Source organism: Penaeus vannamei, chromosome 28 (assembly GCF_042767895.1).
Source record: "Penaeus vannamei isolate JL-2024 chromosome 28, ASM4276789v1, whole genome shotgun sequence".
NCBI lineage: Eukaryota > Metazoa > Arthropoda > Malacostraca > Decapoda > Penaeidae > Penaeus > Penaeus vannamei.
In genome coordinates, this window is record NC_091576.1 from 7,208,699 (window position 1) to 7,226,649 (window position 17,951).

At 48.0% G+C, this 17,951-nt stretch overlaps 1 protein-coding gene across 6 annotated transcripts in view; it reads left to right on the forward strand.

The window, feature by feature from the left end:
• The window catches only part of stai (stathmin), a 96,288-nt gene extending 78,686 nt beyond the window's left edge, over positions 1 to 17,602 (forward strand). For all 6 annotated transcript variants that reach the window (XM_070141315.1, XM_070141317.1, XM_070141312.1 and 3 more), the window contains 6 exons: positions 11,036 to 11,205; positions 12,860 to 13,051; positions 13,496 to 13,636; positions 13,823 to 13,963; positions 14,252 to 14,557; positions 15,020 to 17,602. In XM_070141315.1, the coding sequence (XP_069997416.1) occupies positions 11,036 to 11,205; positions 12,860 to 13,051; positions 13,496 to 13,636; positions 13,823 to 13,963; positions 14,252 to 14,557; positions 15,020 to 15,100 (1,031 nt within the window). In that variant the 3' untranslated portion in view covers positions 15,101 to 17,602. The remainder of the gene's footprint in view (positions 1 to 11,035; positions 11,206 to 12,859; positions 13,052 to 13,495; positions 13,637 to 13,822; positions 13,964 to 14,251; positions 14,558 to 15,019) is intronic.
• The last annotated feature ends 349 nt before the right edge of the window (positions 17,603 to 17,951 follow it).

Genomic DNA, 17,951 nt, shown 5'->3' on the forward strand with positions numbered 1-17,951 from the left:
TTTATAAGTTCCACTCATTTTTTCTGTTTCTGTGCAAGTCTCCCGCCTGCCTCTCTCTCTCTCTCTCTCTCTCTCTCTCTCTCTCTCTCTCTCTCTCTCTCTCTCTCTCTCTCTCTCTCTCTCTCTCTCTCTCTGCAACATGCTTTCATTCTGTCCCATTTGGTCTCGATCATTCCCTCCCCTTCCTCACTCCATTCTTTGTTAAAGCCTTTCCTTTCTTTATTTCTCCTTTTTTTAGGGGGGGGAGGGGGGTTAATTCATCCATGGCTTTTTCTCGCTTTTGTCTTCTTTTTTCTCTCCGCGATTTTTTTTTTTTTTTTATCACTTACTCCCCGATTATTACTCGCCTGACATGTCCCTCCTTCCCATTTTCTGTCTTCCTATTCTCTTTCCCCCGTCACGTTTCCCATTTTCTATGATAGTGATTGGCGCCGTTTTCCGTTTTCTGTTCGTCTGCCTCCCTCCCGCCCACTCGTCACGGGGCAAGATTATAATTCTGTCCGGGAACGCAGGCCGGAATTGCAGCAAAATTGTTTTATTTCCCGTTCTTATTTTCTCTTCGTTTATCTTTTTTTTTTAAGAATCTTTGCCTTATTTTGGCGTTCAATAAAGGATGATTTTTCATTGATTTTTATGTTTTTATGTTTTAGTAAATTTTAAAAGAATCTTTGCCTTTTTTCTTTTTATAATTTTTATGCCTTGTTTTTTCCTTTTCGAACGTTTCGGTTGAGCTTTTCGTTGCGAAATTCGTGGTCGTTTTGGGTCGAATTTCTTGGTCGTGGTCATAGGCGGTAATATCGGGAGGAGAATAAGAACAATTTTACGTTTTCCTTTCTTCTCTCTCTCTCTCCTCTTCCTCCCTTTCGCTTTCTTTTTTTGTGGTGTATCTTTTGTTTCCTCTTATTCCCCCCACTGTCTTTTCCTTTGTGTCGTTGCGGGGGGGGGGGGGGGGGAGTTATGTTGCTTTTAAATCTCGTAAGTTCTTTTTTTTATTTTTAGCTCTTTTCTTACTCATCTTTTGTTGTCGTGTATCTTTTGTGCGCTTCTTTTATGACATGTCTCATTAGCTCTGTTTTCGTGGGCAAAATATGCGAGATTTGGAAGAGATTTGTGTATCGTTTTGTTTTTCTTTTATTTTCCTTCTTTTCCTTTTCTAACCTTTTTTTATTCCTTTTTATTCCATCCTCCTTCCTCTCCCCGTGGCCTCTCCCCCCCTCCACCCCTGCGGCATCTGTCCCTACCCTTCCTCCCCCTTCCTCCCCCTGTGGCCTCTCCCCCTTCCCTCCCCCTTCTACCCCTACGGCCTCTCCCTCCCTTTCCACCCCTGCGGCATCTCCCCCTCCCTCCACCCCTGCGGCATCTGTCCCTCCCCTTCCTCCCCGTGGCCTCTTCCGTCCCCCCGCCCCTGTGGCCTCTCACCCCCTTCCACCTCTACGGCCTCTCCCCCCCCTTCCACCCCTGCGGCATCTGTCCCTCCCCTCCACCCCTGCGGCATCTGTCCCTCCCCTTCCTCCCCCCGTGGCCTCTCCCCCTTTCCACCTCTGCGGCCTCTCTCCCCCTCCACCCCTGCATGGCACCTGTCCCTCCCCTTCCTCCCCCCTTCCACCCTGCGGCATCTGTCCCTCGATCCCTTCCTCCCCCTTCCTCCACCCGTGGCCTCTTCCCCAACCCACCTTCCTCCCCCGTGGCCTCTCCCCCTTCCTCCCCTTCCCTCCCCTCTTCTACCCCTACGCCCCCCCTTCCTCCACCCCTGCGGCATCTGTCCCTCGCTCCCTTCCCTCTCCCGGGCGAGGGCGATGAAACCCCTCCGGCTGAATGTGCCACCAGCAACAGGTTCGCAACTTGGAGTGCTTTGGCCCTTCGCCGGGTATTTATAGGGTCTTCCCTCGCTCTCTTTCTCTGTCTTTGTCTCTGTCTCTGTCCTTCTAGCTTTTTCTCTTGTTCTCGCTCTCTCTCTCTTATTCTCTCTCCTCTATCTGTCTCTGTCCGTCTTTGTCGTCTTTTTATTTTGCGATCTCTCTCTTCCCTCCCTCCACTATTCTATTTTTTTTCTTGATATGTAGCTTTCTTTTGTTTCGTGTCTTTATATCCTTCTCTCCTCTCTCCTCCTCCCTCTTCTCCTCTTTAGCGGTTGTCTGTCCCCCGCGAGTGTTCGAGGCTCGTAACATTTATTCTGGTGAGTTAAGGCGGCGGAGGATTACTCGCTTGTCTGATGTGTTCCTCGTCTCGTTCTCGTTCTTTCTCTTCTTCCTTCTCTCCCTTCTCCTTCCTTCTTCCTTCCTCCTCCTGCCTTCTTCCTCCTCCGTTCTCCTTCTCCTTCTTCCTTCCTCCTCCTGCCTTTTCCTTCCTCTTCCTCCTCCTCCCTTCTCCTTCCTCCTCCTTCTCACTTCTCATTCCTCCCTCCTCCTCTTCCCTTCTCATTCCTCCTCCTCCTCTTCCCTTCTCATTCCTCCTCCTCCTCTTCCCTTCTTCCTCCTCCTCCTCTTCCCTTCTCCTTCCTCTTCCTCCTCTTCCCTTCTCCTCCTTCCTCCTCCTCCTCCTCCTCTTCCCTTCTCCTCCTTCCTCCTCCTCCTCCTCCTTCCTCCCTCCTCCTCCTCTTCCCTTCTCCTCCTTCCTCCTCCCTCCTCCTCTTCCCTTCTCCTCCTTCCTCCTCCTCCTCCTCTTCCCTTCTCCTCCTTCCTCCTCATTCTTGTTTCCTCTTTTTTCCGACTTTGTAGCTGGTCTTTTCTTCCCGTTCTCCTTCTTCCTTTCATTTCTTTCCTGTTTTTCTTCGCTTCTGTTTACTTTTTTCACCCTGATCCTCTTCCTTCCCGCCTTCTCTTATGCCCCGTATTCTTCTTTTCATCCAGATATTTTGCTTTTCCCTTTTATTCCTATTTGCCCGTTTTCAGTTTCCCTCTCGTCTCCCCCACCCAGTCTTTCATTTTCCTTCTCCCTTGATTCGTTACCTCTCCTTCATTCTTTCCTTCCTTCCTTCCTTACCCCTCCTTCATTCTTTCCTCTCTTCCTTCCTTCCTTCCTTCTGATGTTCCTTTGTTTCAGCGAGAATTTGGTGTCCTGCGGTCAAAGCACTGTCATTTTGCCATTGTCGCTGATCGTGTGACATATTGCATTTTCAGTTTCTCTCCTCTCTCTCTCTCTCTCTCTGTCTGTCTGTCTCTCTCTCTTTCTCTCTCTCTCTGTCTGTCTGTCTCTCTCTTTCTCTCTGTCTCTGTCTCTCTCTCTTTCTCTCTTTCTCAATCTTTCTCTCTCTCTCTCTGTCTCTGTCTCTGTCTGCTTCTCTCTCTCTCTCTCTCTCTCTCTCTCTCTCTCTCTCTCTCTCTCTCTCTCTCTCTCTCTCTCTCTCTCTCTCTCTTTCTCTCTCTCTCTCTGTCTCTCTCTCTCTCTCTCTCTCTCTCTCTCTCTCTCTCTCTCTCTCTCTCTCTCTCTCTCTCTCTCTCTCTCTCTTTATTGGTGTTTCCTTTCTCCGGGAATTCTGTATTTCTGGATACGAGGTTGATTTTGCTTCGAACTTTTGCTCATTTTCTTTCGATTTGTATTTTTTTTTTCTTTTTTGTGCCTTTTATTTTCACATTTTTTACTACTTTTTTTATCCCTCTGTCCTTTCCTATTCCTCCTCCTTTCCATCTATTCTTCCATCTCCTATTTCTGATCTTCCTTCTTCCCACCACCTCCCTTTTCTTTCCTTCACATTTCCCTCGTCTCCCCCCCCTCCCCCCCACCACCACCCCACCCCGAGAGAGGGAAGGAGGAGAGAAAAACAGACACAGACACACACACACACACACACACACACACACACACACACACACACACACACACACACACACACACACACACACACACACACACACACACACACACACACAGAAGGTGGGAGGAAACAGCAGGATAAATAAACCTGGATTCAGCAGGGTTCTGCATTATTCCGAGCCGCCGGTGCGAGAGCCTAACTTAGACCCTCCGCTGTTTAACTGTGGGGAAGATGTGTCTGTGTATTTGCCTTTTTCTTTCTCTTCCTTTTTGTTTTCTTGTTTTTTGTGTGTGCATTACTGTGAGAGAAAAGGAAAGAAGAGACTATGAGTGCGAGGAATAATAGGAAATGGGATTTTGTTGTTATTGTTCGTGTTCATTCAGTGGGCGGGAGTCTGTAGCGTTGGAGGCAGGGATTAACAGGCAGAGGGTAACTTTTTTCTTCTGTTTCTGTCATTGGAAGTATGTCGGTCCGGATGAGAGAACGTGAAAGGAAGGGAGAAGGAATGAGAGCGAGCGAGAGAGAGAGAGAGCGACAGACAGATAGATGTATAGACAGAGGAGAGAGAGAGAGAGAGAGAGAGCATGTCTGGTCAGCCAAGGTCAGCCGCCAGCGCCGAGGGGCAGCGGCTGAGCCCGAGGGGAGGCGTGGAGGCATCCCCTCGCCGCCGCCGTGACGTCACTGGGCCTATGAGCTCGCCGTCTCGCGATGTTATAATATGTCCCTTTTTCTTGTCTTTTTTCTTTTGTCTTTCCTTCTGTTTCTTTGCTTTTTCGTGGTGATGCTATTTGCTTTACTTTTGGGAGGCGATGATGCATTGCCGTGTCCTCTGTTAATTCTTCCCTTTCTTGTTCTTTTTAAATTTATTTATTATTGGTTTGGAATAATTGAGATTTTACTTACTTCATGACTTGAGCGATTAATTCTGTAAATTCCGCTCTCACGCGAGGTCGTCTTCTCGTTTTTCTTGATCCATCGATTTTATCCTGTTCCCTCTCATTCCTCTCTCTCTCTCTCTCTCTCTCTCTCTCTCTCTCTCTCTCTCTCTCTCTCTCTCTCTCTCTCTCTCTCTCTCTCTCTCTCTCTCTCTCTCTCTTTTTCATTTATCCTTTCGTTCCCCCATTCCTCTTACCGTTTTCCGTTATTCTCCTATCCCTCCCCCAGCCACCTATCTATCTCGCCCTTCATTCCTCTCCCCCCCTCCCCCTCTCTCTCCCTCCTCCCCCTCCCCCTCTCTCTCTCCCCTTACCCCTCCTCCCCTCCCCCTCTCTCTCTCCCTCCCCCCCTCCCTCTCTCTCCCTCCTCCCCCCTCCCCCTCTCTCTCTCCCTCCTCCCCTCCCCCTCTCTCGCTCCCTCCTCCCCCTCCCCCTCTCTCTCCCTCCTCCCCCTCTCCCCTCTCTCTCTTTCCTCCCCCTCCCTCCTCCCCCCTCCCCCCTAGATTCTTCGAAGAATATGGGGAAGGAGTGCTCGTTACTTCCGCCCGGCTTGAGAATGAATTGGTCATTTCGTGCGAAAAATAGCGTGAAGAACTGTGATTAATGGCTTGGAATAATAGCTCTACTCCCCCTGCCATCTCTCTCTCCCTCTCCCTCTCCCTCCCTCCTTCCCCATCCCTCTTTCCCCCATTCTCTTCTTCCCTCACCCGCCCCCTGTTCTCTTTGCTCCTCTCTCCCCCTTTCTCCCTGTTCTCTTGCTCCCTCCCCTCCCCACATTTGCACCTCCCTCCTCTTTTCTCCCTCATTCACCCGCTCCCTCCTCCTCCCCCCCCCCCCATTCTCCCTCACCCCTCTTCAGCACGTCTTGCTCAAGTGTGGCAGCTGAAGGACTGGCACTGTGCCTATTGCCCGGCCTCGGCGCCCCGGCCCTGTCTGTCTGTCCAGGGCTTTGGCTTAAAGGGTTTCGTTTATTCTTAATTTTACTCAAAGGACGTCTCGCCCTGATCCAAGACCGACTCTCCACGCGGGTATCTTCCCTTAGTACCCGCAGGAGAACGGCCGTTGGGAGGGTCAGGCACTACTCCCGTTCGCCGAGGAGTATTGAGTGGCACTGCGCGGCGCCGGGAGACCTCGCTCTCGCTCGCTCCCCGCCCACCGACTTCAAGTTGGTCGGCCGCCCTGTCGCATTGCAGGTGGCGGCGGCGGCGGCGGCTGTGGTGGTTGGAGAGGTGGATGGCACGGGTGGGAGGTGGATGGCACGGGTGGATGGGGTGGATGGCACGGGTGGGAAGGTGGATGGGGTGGATGGCACGGCTGGAAAGGTGGATGAGGTGGATGGCACGGCTGGAAAGGTGGATGAGGTGGATGGGATGGCGATCTAGGATGGATGAGGTGCTTCGGGTGTGGATGAGGTGGACGTGGGTCACGGACATTTGGATCCGCTTGTGTGGGTGGACGTGATTTCCGCGGATTGGGGATTCGGCTGCGGTGAATGTGGTGGATTTGAGTGCGATTGGAAGGCGATTGGGTTATCTGCGGCTTGCTGGTCACGGGCGGGGCCGGCGAGGGGATCAGGGATGAGGGATCAGGGGAAGGGAGTGCGTGGGAATCGCTTTCATTAGGGTTTTGCAGGGTACGAAGGGGCGGGGCGGGCCTGCTCGGGAGTGGATGGGGGCAGTGGGGAGCGCCGGCTTTGCGTGTAAGGGGAAAGGTGCGCCGGCGGCATGGGGGAGGGGGTATCTGAGTTTATGTTGATCTTGTTCTTCTGTCCTTTTCCTCCACCTTTCTCACTTTTTATTCCTCTTAAATCTTGTTTCCTCACTCTCTCTCTCTTTCTCCCCCCCCTCTCTCTCTCTCTCTCTCTCTCTCTCTCTCTCTCTCTCTCTATATATATATATATACATATATATATATATATATATATATATATATATATATATATATATATATAATTTCTCCATTCTTCCCTCCTCTTCCTCTCTCCCTCCCTCCCCTCCCGCTCTCTTCCCACATCATTCCCCTCTCCTCTCCCTCTCTCCCTCTTCTTCCTTCCTCTCTGCCCTCTTCCTCTCCTCTCTCTCTCTCCTCTCTCTCCTCTCTCCCTCCCTCTCCTCTCCTCCTCCCTCCTCCTCCTCCTCTCCCTCTCCCTCTCCCTCTCCTCTCCCTTCCTCTCTCCCTCTCCCTCTCCCTCCTCTCTCTCTCTCTCTCTCTCTCTCTCTCTCTCTCTCTCTCTCTCCTCCCCCTCTCTTTCCTCCTCCTCCGGCTTCCAGTCCCTCTTCAGTGCAATGAACTTCAGACAAGTGGAGGTCGTCCGTTAACCGACATATTAGACTGTCGCGACAAAGCGAGTGTCTAGGTGACAAATCGCATTATTGAGAGAGGCGAGTGGAAAGAGGGGAAAAAGAGAGAGGGAGGGAGAGAGAGAGAGAGAGACGGGGAGGGGGGGGAGATGGACGGACGAAGTGTAACGGAAGGAATAGAAGTTGAAAGATAAGTTGATATTCATGTTAATTTCTCTTTCGTCGATTTTTTTTTGTTCGTCTGATGGGAGTTTGGTAGACATTAGAAGTTAAGAATGGGCGAGTTTTTTTTTTCTCTCTCTCTCTCTCTCCTTCACCCCCCCCCCCCTCACACACACACACACACCATTTTATAAACGGTTCCGCTGTATTCAGAATGACCGACGATAAATTCGGTCAAACGTTATCCCGGTTGAATATCACACGTCGGTCGGTTAAAGGCGCGATATTTGCTTCGTTTTGCACTATCCCTCTCTCCTTCCCCCCTCCATCCCTCTCCCCTCTCCCTCCCTCCCTCCATCTCCCCTTCCCCCCTCCTTCCCTCTCCCCTTCCCTCCTCCCTCCCTCCCTCTCCCTTCCCTCCTCCTCCCTCCCTCCCTCCTCTCCTTCCCTCTCCTCCCTCCCTCCCTTCCCATTCCCCTCTCCCTCCTTCCCTCTCCCCTTCCCCCTCCCTCCCTCCCTCTCCCTTCCCCACCCTTCCTCCCTCTCCCCTTCCCCTCCCTCCCTCCCCACTCCCCGTCCCCCCTCCTCCTTCCCTCTCCCCTTCCCCCCCCCCCCCTTCCCTCTCCCCTCCCTCTTTTTTCACTCCACACTCCTTTTTTCAGAGAGCTTTTAGGCCCATCTCGTCTCTTCATTACTGCAACAGTCATATGCGCGACCCCCTTATATGGCAGCGCGTGTTTACCCCGAAACCGCAAACTCATTCGCGTAATTAGATTTCCTGCCGCGATGGGCGCTGGCCTGTCGCCCTCGCACCTGCGCCGCCCCGCCCGGCACTTGGCATTCCCCGCTGTGTCTTTGACTGCGTGAAAGAGTGAAAGACAATTGTCTGCGTGAAAGAGTGAAAGACAATTGTCTGCGTGAAAGAGTGAAAGACAATTGTCTGCGTGAAAGAGTGAAAGACAATTGTCTGCGTGAAAGAGTGAAAGACAATTGTCTGCGTGAAAGAGTGAAAGACAATTGTCTGCGTGAAAGAGTGAAAGACAATTGTCTGCGTGAAAGAGTGAAAGACAATTGTCTGCGTGAAAGAGTGAAAGACAATTGTCTGCGTGAAAGAGTGAAAGACAATTGTCTGCGTGAAAGAGTGAAAGACATTGTCTGCGTGAAAGAAGTGAAAGGAACAATTGTCTGCGTGAAAGAGTGAAAGACAATTGTCTGCGTGAAAGAAGTGAAAGACAATTGTCTGCGTGAAAGAGTGAAAGACAATTGTCACTGCGTGAAAAAGATGAAGACACATTGTCTGCGTGAAAGAATTGAAGAACAAAACAATTGTCTGCGTGAAAAAGTGAAAGACAATTGTCTGCGTGAAAGAGTGAACTGACACCGTCTGCGTGAAAGAGTGAAAGACAATTGTCTGCGTGAAAGAGTGAAAGACAATTGTCTGCGTGAAAGAGTGAAAGACAATTGTCTGCGTGAAAAAGAGTGAGAAAGACAATTGTCTGCGTGAAAGAGTGAAGGACAATTGTCTGCGTGAAAGAGTGAAAGACAATTGTCTGCCTGAAAGAGTGAAAGACAATTGTCTGCGTGAAAGAGTGAAAGACAATTGTCTGCGTGAAAGAGTGAAAGACAATTGTCTGCGTGAAAGAGTGAAAGACAATTGTCTGCGTGAAAGAGTGAAAGACAATTGTCTGCGTGAAAGAGTGAAAGACAATTGTCTGCGTGAAAGAGTGAAAGACAATTGTCTGCGTGAAACAGGGAAAGAAAAGAGACAATTGTCTGCGTGGAAAAAGTGAAAGAGCAATTGTCTGCGTGAAAGAGTGAAAGACAATTGTCTGCGTGAAAGAGTGAAAGACAATTGTCTGCGTGAAAGAGTGAAAGACAATTGTCTGCGTGAAAGAGTGAAAGACAATTGTCTGCGTGAAAGAGTGAAAGACAATTGTCTGCGTGAAAGAGTGAAAGACAATTGTCTGCGTGAATGTGGTGGGTTCTCACTGTCAAGGAGGGGGAGGGAGGGAGGGGGGGCGACGACTCTGCCCAAGTTACAAGAGATTAATAATTCATGACCTCAGCTGTGCTCGGGCCGCGCTTGCTCCGTGGGCTTGACCTTGAGTGACCCAGGCGCTCTTTCTCGCCCGCTTTTCTCGACTTCTCGTTTCTCTTTTCTTTTTCTATCTCTCTCATCTCTTTGCTTTCTCTCTCCTCTCTCCTCTCTCCTCTCTTCTCTATCTCTCTCTCTCTCTCTCTCTCTCTCTCTCTCTCTATCTCTATCTCTATCTCTATCTCCTATCTCTCATCTCTCATCTCTACTCTCTCTCCCTCCCTCCCTCTCTCCCTCTCTCCCTTCTCTCTCTTCTCTCTCTTCTCTCTCTCTCTCTCTCCCTCCCTCCCTCTCTCCTCTCTCTATCCCTCATCCCCATGTCACATTGACATTCCAAAGAACCAACCCAGAGAGAACTCCCACGAAGTTTCCGAATCGGGACACACGGCACAACATTTCGCCGTTCGTGCCCATGACACGATCGACGTCTTCTGCAGGTCCTTTCGCCCCCGGGTCCGTCCTCTTCATGGACGCCCTAAACCCTTTTTAAATCCTCCCTTTTAGCGTGACTTTCTTCCCCCCCCGTTTTAATCCCCCCTCCTCCCCCCGCCCGAGATCCGCCATATTTTGACGTACTCGGGACTGATAAGGATCGCGTATCTTTACTTCCCTTTTTATTACGCCTTGCCCGGTTGATTATTCCGCTGGTCTTAACGCAAGTACTACTGCAGTGTTTACCGCAGAGCCGGAGGGAGGGGGAGGGGGAGAGGAAGGGGTGAGGGGGGGCGGGGGCGGGGGGGGTAGATGAAGGAAATGACAGTAGATGTTTTTATTTTTTTTTAATACTCGAGACGTTTTTGTTTTGTGTTTTTTTTTTTTGGTTCTGATTTGAATCTGGGATAATGGTTGCGCTTGGTGTGCTTTTGTTATTTTACTTGTTTGTTTTTTGTTTGTACTGGTATGTTTGTCGTGGAGGAAACAGCGTAGCCTTCCACGATTTCTGGATTTTTAATCTTTTTATCAAAATGTTTTCCAGTTTCTTGATATTTTCCTTCGGCCATTTAGTTCCGTCTTCATCCCGAATGCAAGTCTTGACCACATCGAGCAATATTACCATAATAAGAAAAGAAAAAGAGAAGAAAATAAAAGCGAGAGCGGGTTCTGTGGGAGCGGAGGCCGTGGCGTCGAATTCGAGATGAGGGGGCGCCCTGCTCTGTGGGGGGGAGGGCCGGGTGGGCGGGCGGGCGGGCGGCGGAGTGGGCGTCAGAGGGATTTCCAGAATGCAGGTCCTTGTTGTATTTAGTGGTGTTGTATGTTTAGGTGTTATGATGGTTTGAGGTCTTGCAATGTACCTAGTCGGAGGGTCTGTCTGTGCAATGCGTGGTTCGTTTTCCCAAGGCAACAGACATCTTGTGTACGAGCAAAGCTGCTGACCTGACCGAACGTTGAGTCGCTGAACAAAAAGGTGATGTCAACGATGATGAACACTATTGTTTTACAAAAAAAAAGTTGTTTAAATGAGCAGCAATGAACAACCGTATTGTTTAAAAAAAAAGGTTAATCGAACCCAATCTGTTCAAACCCCCAAATAAAAGAAATAGATAAAAATAAACGTACTCAGAACCCATAACCCCCCCCCCCAAAAAAAAAAAAATAATAATAATAATAAAAAATAAAAATAATAATAATAATAAATAAATAAATAAATAATAATATTAATAATAATGATAAAATAAAATAAAATAAAAATCGGGGAAAAGATAAAAGAAAAGAAAAGAAACTAATCAACGCCTCATTGTGCCAGACGTTATCTAACTCCTTCTCTCTCTCTCCCTCTCCGCCCCAACAGCCACCGAGATCAGGTGCGAAGAGAAGTCCCGCGGCGGCATGTGCTATGAGGTGATCCTGGCCGAGCCCTCCGCCGACAAGCCCACGCCCACCACCACCTCCCCCAGGCCCAAGAGCATGACCGCCGAGGAGATCACGCAGAAGCTCCTGCAGGCCGAGGAGCGCAGGAAGGTAGGCCTATGGGCGGGAGGGGTTGGGGAGGGTTTACGTTTCTTTTCTTTTTTCTTTCTGTCTGTCTGTCTTCCTTTCTTGTCTGTCTTCCTTTCTTGTCTGTCTTCCTTTCTGTCTGTCTTCCTTCCACCCCCTCTCCCTTGTTCCTGTCTCCCTTCCACCCTTCTCAAATCGTAATCTTCTATTCCCTCACTCTTCTCTCCCTCTTGTCCCCTCTCTACTCTCTCTCCTCTCCCTCCCTTTCTCTCTCTCCTATCGCTCCTCTCCCTCATTTTCCCTCTCTACTCTCTCTCCTCTCCCTCATTTTCCCCCTCTACTCTCTTTTCTCTCTCTTCTTTTCTCTCCTCTCCCTCCTTTTCTCTCTTCTCTATTTTCCTCTCCCTCCTTTTCCCTCTCTTCTATCGCTCCTCTTTCCTTTTCCCTCTCTACTCTCTCTCCTCTCTCTCATTTTCCCTCTCTACTCTCTCTTCTCTCTCTACTCTCTCTCCTCTCCCTCATTTTCTCTCTTCTCTATTTTCCTCTCCCTCCTTTTCCCTCTCTCTCCTCTCCTTCCCCTCCCTCCTTTTCCCTTTCTCTCCTCTCCCTCCTGTTCCCTCTCTCCTATCGCTCCTCTCCCTCCTTTTCCCTCTCCTCTCCTTCCCCTCCCTCCTTAATGTTTCCCTTTGTCTTTGGGCCAAGAATCGAGGCCGCGTTGGGTTTGTTTAAATGATCGAGGCCTTGTTTGTCGCAAACCAACAGAGGGATTTAGACTACGTTTACTTTTAGCATAATTGTGCAAACGTTTTCAGATCTTTTGGCATAGGAAAAATATACAAAAAAAAATCACCGTTAGTAAAAGAGAGGGTTATGTTTCATCGTTCCGTCTTCGTCTTTTTTCTCTTCTCCCTCCGCCCCACCTCCCGTCTTCGTCTTTTTTCTCTTCTCCCTCCGCCCCACCTCCCGTGTTCATCACTTTCCCTTCGTCCTTTAACTGGCAGTCGATGAAATTATTTCGGCATTCCTCTGTCTTCCTTTCTCCTCCTTCCGTTTCGCGTTTTTCTTCTTCCTTTTGTACCTTCCCTTTTTTACGTGGTCGATAGAAGTCTCCCTTCTTTCCTCCTTTCCTTCCTCTCTCATTACCTACCTACCAACCTTTCACACACTCTCCTTTGTTCCTGTCTCTCTTCCACCTCTCTCAAATTGTAATCTTTATCTTGATTTTCTTTCCCTTCCATTCTTAACCTCTTACTCTCTCGTAGTCTACGGGAGCCTCCCTTCTTCGCTCTCTCTATCCCCCCCTTCCCATTTCTCTTTCCCTCTCCTCCCTTCTTCGCTCTCTCTATCCCCCCTTCCCATTTCTCTTTCCCTCTCCTCCCCCCTCCCTCTCTCTTCCCTCTTCCCCCTCCCTCCCTCTTCCCTCTTCCCTCTCTCTTCCCTCTCTCTTCCCTCTCTCTTCCCTCTCACTCCCTCTCTCTTCCCTCTCCCTCCCTCTCTCTTCCCTCTCCCTCCCCTCTCTTCCCTCTCCCTCCCCTCTTTTCCCTCTCCCTCCCCCCTCTTCCCTCTCCCTACCCTCTCTTCCTTCTCCCTCCCCTCCCTCCCCTCTCTTCCCTCTTTATAATCTCAATCGTTGCCCAGTCTCTCATCCCCCGATTCCTAACTCTACTCCCTCCGCCAGTCGATGGAGGCCTCCCGCCTGGCCAGCGTGGGCGAGCGCCTGACCCGCCTGGAGGAGGCGAGCCGCAAGAGAGAGGAGACCAACGCCGCCTTCATCGCCGCCACCCAGACCGCCCTCGAGGACAAGCTTGACACCACCTCCAGCAACCGCGAGGCCTACCTCAACGGCCTCCGCGCCAAGATCTCGGACCACGTGAGTTTCGAGCAGGACTGGTTTTTTGTTGTTTTATTTCGTATATTTATTTGTGAGTTCGGTGTTTATATGGTGTGTTTTGCGTGTAAATATTTGTGGAGGGAGGGAGGGACTTGAGGGACTTTTGTTTAATGGTGAAATTCCTATCCAGACAAGTTACACGTCCAGAAACTAATTCCCCAAAGCAAAATGGCATTAGCAATTATGACCACATCCCCTCCTCTGGCAGTGATGATAGCCGCATCCCCATCTTGTAATTAATTATCCCAATGTTGATAATCATGTTACCCTCTTCCAACTAGATAGCCGTATCATCATCCTGACAGTAATTATAAGCACATTACTCATGCGGCAAGACAACCATGTTCTTTTACATAAAAATGATGTTATTATAACCTCCCTTCGCTCTTGACGTCCGTAACCGCAACCCGTTTCCGCCCGCAGCTGAACAACGTGGAGAGCGTGCGCAAACAGCTGGACGCCCAGACAGACGAGCTGCGCCAGACCATCGAGGACAAGCTCCGCTCCGCCGAGGAGAACAGGAACGAGAACATGGGCAAGATGCTCGAGAAGCTGAAGGACCACGTGAGTATCAGGCCGGCCTGGAAGAATTACTGAGCTGGGAACATTAATTTGTTGTCTTGTTGTTTTAATCGGGACGGTCACGGCACGGCGGAAATCATCCAAACTTTTAATTGATCTTGTAATTGGATTCCCTGTGGCCCGGTCTGAGATTCGTCTCCCAATTACAACGTCCTCTCGCCCCTGCAGGAGGAGTACGCCCAGAAGGTGCGCCTGGGGCACGAGGAGGCCATCCGGCAGCTAGAGGAGCGAATTCAGGCCAAGCTCGAGATCGCAGAGGCCAACCGCGAAACAGAGATCATGAAGAAGCTCGAAACTCTCCGGGAACACGTACGTATTGAGGCTTCGTGAAGCTTGTGTGTATTCTTTTGTTTCCTAAAAGGTTAGGATATTTTTTTAATAAGGCAAGCATTTTTTCTTATGATATAGATTTTTTTTCTTAATCTTACTCGTTTTTTTTATATTGCATCTGCATTCCATAACTCCCGTTTTTATTTAGTTTACTTAAACTTTTGTGTTTTAGATTTTATTATTCTTTCTTTTTCACACCTATGTTGTTAGGAGAGCCCCAGACGTTTTCATTTTCCCCCGTTTTGTTTCTTGCCCCACTAAACCCAGTCCAATAAAATCAATGAGGCCCAAGAGCTGGTTAACAAGAAGGCCGAGGAGGTGCTGAAGCAGCGCGAGCAGGAAGTGGCGGCCAAGGAGGAGCGCCTGCGGAAGATCTCGCAGGAGAAGGAGGCCAAGAGGCAGGAGCACACCAAGACGGTGAGCGAGAAGATCGAGCAGGCGCACGAGAACAAGGCCAAGGAGGAGGAGGAGCTCAAGAAGAAGACGGCGGAGAAGCTGGAGCAGAAGCTGGAGATCGCCGAACAGAACCGGCTGGAGATGGCGGAGAAGGCGAAGAAGGCCAAGGAGGAACAAGTGAGTGTGCCAAAGCGGGCCGGAGGGCGCTCGTTGGCTGCATCGGCTGCCTGCCACGGGCGAGGTCGAGGGGCTTCAGCGGCGGATGGCTTCGTATCTTTTCCTTTCCTCTCCTTTTCATCAGTTCTGATTCGGATTTTTATTAGTTTTGGTTTGGTTTTAGTTTGTCGTTTTGAGTCTGCATACAGATTTATTTTCATGTTTTTAAACTACAGGAACCCTAATAACACAAGATTTTTTACCGTCTCGAAGATTTTTAAAAATGTACCGTCTCCATTTTACTTGTGACCCTTTTAAACTGGCTGTCTTTTGTTGTCCTTTTTAAACATCCTTTCCTATTTTCGGCTGCTGCAAACTTTTACTCCTTTTTATTTTCTTCCGTTGAACCAGGCCAAAAGTTCCGCCTTGTTAGCGCCGTAACCGAAGATGCCATAGACTGACTCCTACCAATTTCTCTTGCAGGATCGCCGAGCCGAGCTAGTCCGTGCTAACAAGGAGCGTCTCATGGCCGCCGAGAAGCACGAGACCGCCTCATCCGGTTAATTTGCTAATTAACCTTGCCAACCCTCTCACCCACCCACCCATTCGGCCCCAGAGAGATCCCACTAGGCTCACCCACTGATTTACATTATTCACCCAGATTCTACAAGCAACAGAACCTGTCATAACTAGTGGGGGCCAAACCTTGCCTGGAAGAAGAGCCCGGAAGGGTTTCTTTGTAAGAGTCAGGAGAAAAGAACGCTGGCTATACTGTTAATCTGTCCCCGCCCATCCAATCACAATCCTAGTGTTGCCCATTTTTAGTAGAAATTAGGACAGTGGGTTATCGGGAAACGAGGCACAGACCACGCTCGCGCTGGGGACGGGCGTGCGGGCCGGACGCGTGCACCCGTCGCAGCGCCCCGCTCCCCCCTCAGACGTGGGCGGCGGTCGGTGCTGTCTCCCGGTGTCCCACTCATTCGATGTTCCCCTTGAAGCTAATCGCCCCATATCTAATTTGCCTTCTGGTGGAGATTCCTAATGAATCTGCTGTAATGCCACATGCGATGATGTTAGCTTGTAAATGATGCATATGCTCAGCTTTGAACATTAATGTCTCGATATTTACTGCTGGGTTACGAGTGATAGGTAATATTAAGGTTAATATTATAGATGATAATGCCTCTTACTGCCAGTTTTATAATTTTGGACGTGCCTGTCACCTTTGTCTTTCTGATCCTGTATGATTGTTGACAGCGCACTGACCAACAGGAGTAGGCATTAACGATGTAGAGAACATAGATTATCAAGTGATTAATATACTCATACATAAGTGTGTGCAGGGTACTGGATGAGTGGGTGAATCTTGGTGACCGGAGGACTTGGTTGAAGTTAAGCCCTATTAAACAATGCAGTAGTTGTCCTTTAAAAACAACCTGGCCCCCTTGTTTGTTTCTGTCTCGGTAACTCTTTAAAAGTCCCTTCATCCCAGTAAGGATATTTTCTTCTTCCTAAAACCTGTCCACACTGCCTTCTGCTATATATACATATATCTATATTTCATTTTATTTTTTGTGGCAATCACATCCTTGGCGCTCCTGCAATAGTTATTAATTGTAATATCAGTGTCCCTGACTTCCCAACTGTTTCCAATATCCAGTGATATTCTCAATTTAACATTTAATATTAAGAGTCTTGTGATCTGTCTTTAGTTTTTAAGGATTTTTCTAGCCTAGATTAAAACTGGAAATGCTGTATTCTAAGACTGCCTTCTATCATTACGAATACAGGTTTCAGTTTTCATCTTTGTACATTATGTAAAAAAAAAGGCAATTTTAGTTAGTTCCAAGTGAGTGAATCAAATTTGAATGCTTTTGCAAACCTTTCAGACTTTTATTTGGATAGAATCTTAAGGAATGTATGTAGTGTAAAGGTGGCGCTCCAGATCCAGCACCGACTGTAATGCTTACCAAAGTACTGGTGTCCAAACAACTGAATCCCAGCAATGGTTTGATAAAAAAAAACTAAATTTCCAAGGTTCATGGTTGAAATGTGGATATGATTTTCTGTATGGTTTTATAATTTTCTTTTCGTGTTCCTAAGATTGAATGCCTGATCTGGTTACTGCAATCCTTTTATTTAATTCCCTTAATTTATATTCGACATTAATTGGCTTCTCAAAGAAGTTCTAGTGACCAGATACGGATGTTCAATACATTCCATAAAAATTGTAAGATTGTATACAGTTGGCTGGGGTCCATTAAACTTTGTCAACACTACAATTTATTCATCTTTTTGTCCCAACACCTTTTTGAAGAAGAGAGAAGGATGAGGAGCAGGATCTTGTAAGGATACCTGCACGAGACCTAATAGCACACCAGAGTTGAAATGGAAAAGTGATAAATTGCACCTTGATATCTAAGAGATTAACACAGCGTCATCTTGAGTATGATTTGGATATTTTGATTGAAGTGAGCAGCTTGCAGTGGAAAAAACAGCAACTTTAAAAATGTATGATTTATGATAAGAATTTAAGGTTCTTTTTCACCTTTTATTTTAAAAGGCAGTGCCTCCTCCTAAGTTAAAGTGGGTCCATTGGCCCAGTTAGATATAGAGGGATTTGTAGACATTATCCAGACAGGACCAGTAGGAAGTCATCCACGAGACATTTTCACGTCCTTAACTTTATATACATATATAAACAAACGGAGACAAATCGTTTTAATTTCCAAGTGCACACACTTAACTCCATAACATTAAAAAAGAAGTCTTGTATTTTGCTTTACGATTATTTTAATGTTTCTAGTCGTGCTTACGGAATCTTTCCTTTCAGCTCTCCTCGTAGCAAAGCATAAAAAAGGCACTTGTAAAATGTGGAACAGTTCTTGAGGATGAAGGCTATAATTTTTGTATTTTTGACATTTGCCTCATTTCAATAAAGTGCCATTTAATTTTGCTGTAACCTTAATTGAATGTCTATTTTTGCATACCAACGTTTGTATCTGTGTTTGTGCATTTGCGGTACATTCCACATTATAGTGCTTAATAAATGGTAGTCCAAATTAATGTGTTGTTTCTGTGATCCACATTTTGACTGATGATCGATTTTGTGGGACTTGATTGGCTGATATTAACGGAAAGTAGAGGTGTTCGTACATGACGAAATATTCACAAGTGTTGCCATATGCAAATATAGATGCACCAGATTTCAGGCTACTAAGGCTTTGTACTCTTAGAACAAAGTGAAAATGTCTAAATGCAGAGATAACCATATGAAAGCCCAAGCGTCTAAAATAATGGTTTGGCAACATTCCTTTCCTATAAAAAATGAAAGTACAGTCACTTACGATCGAATTAACAATTAACAGACAATTTAGGGCTCGTAAGTAGTAAACAAGAGTCTACCCAACACACT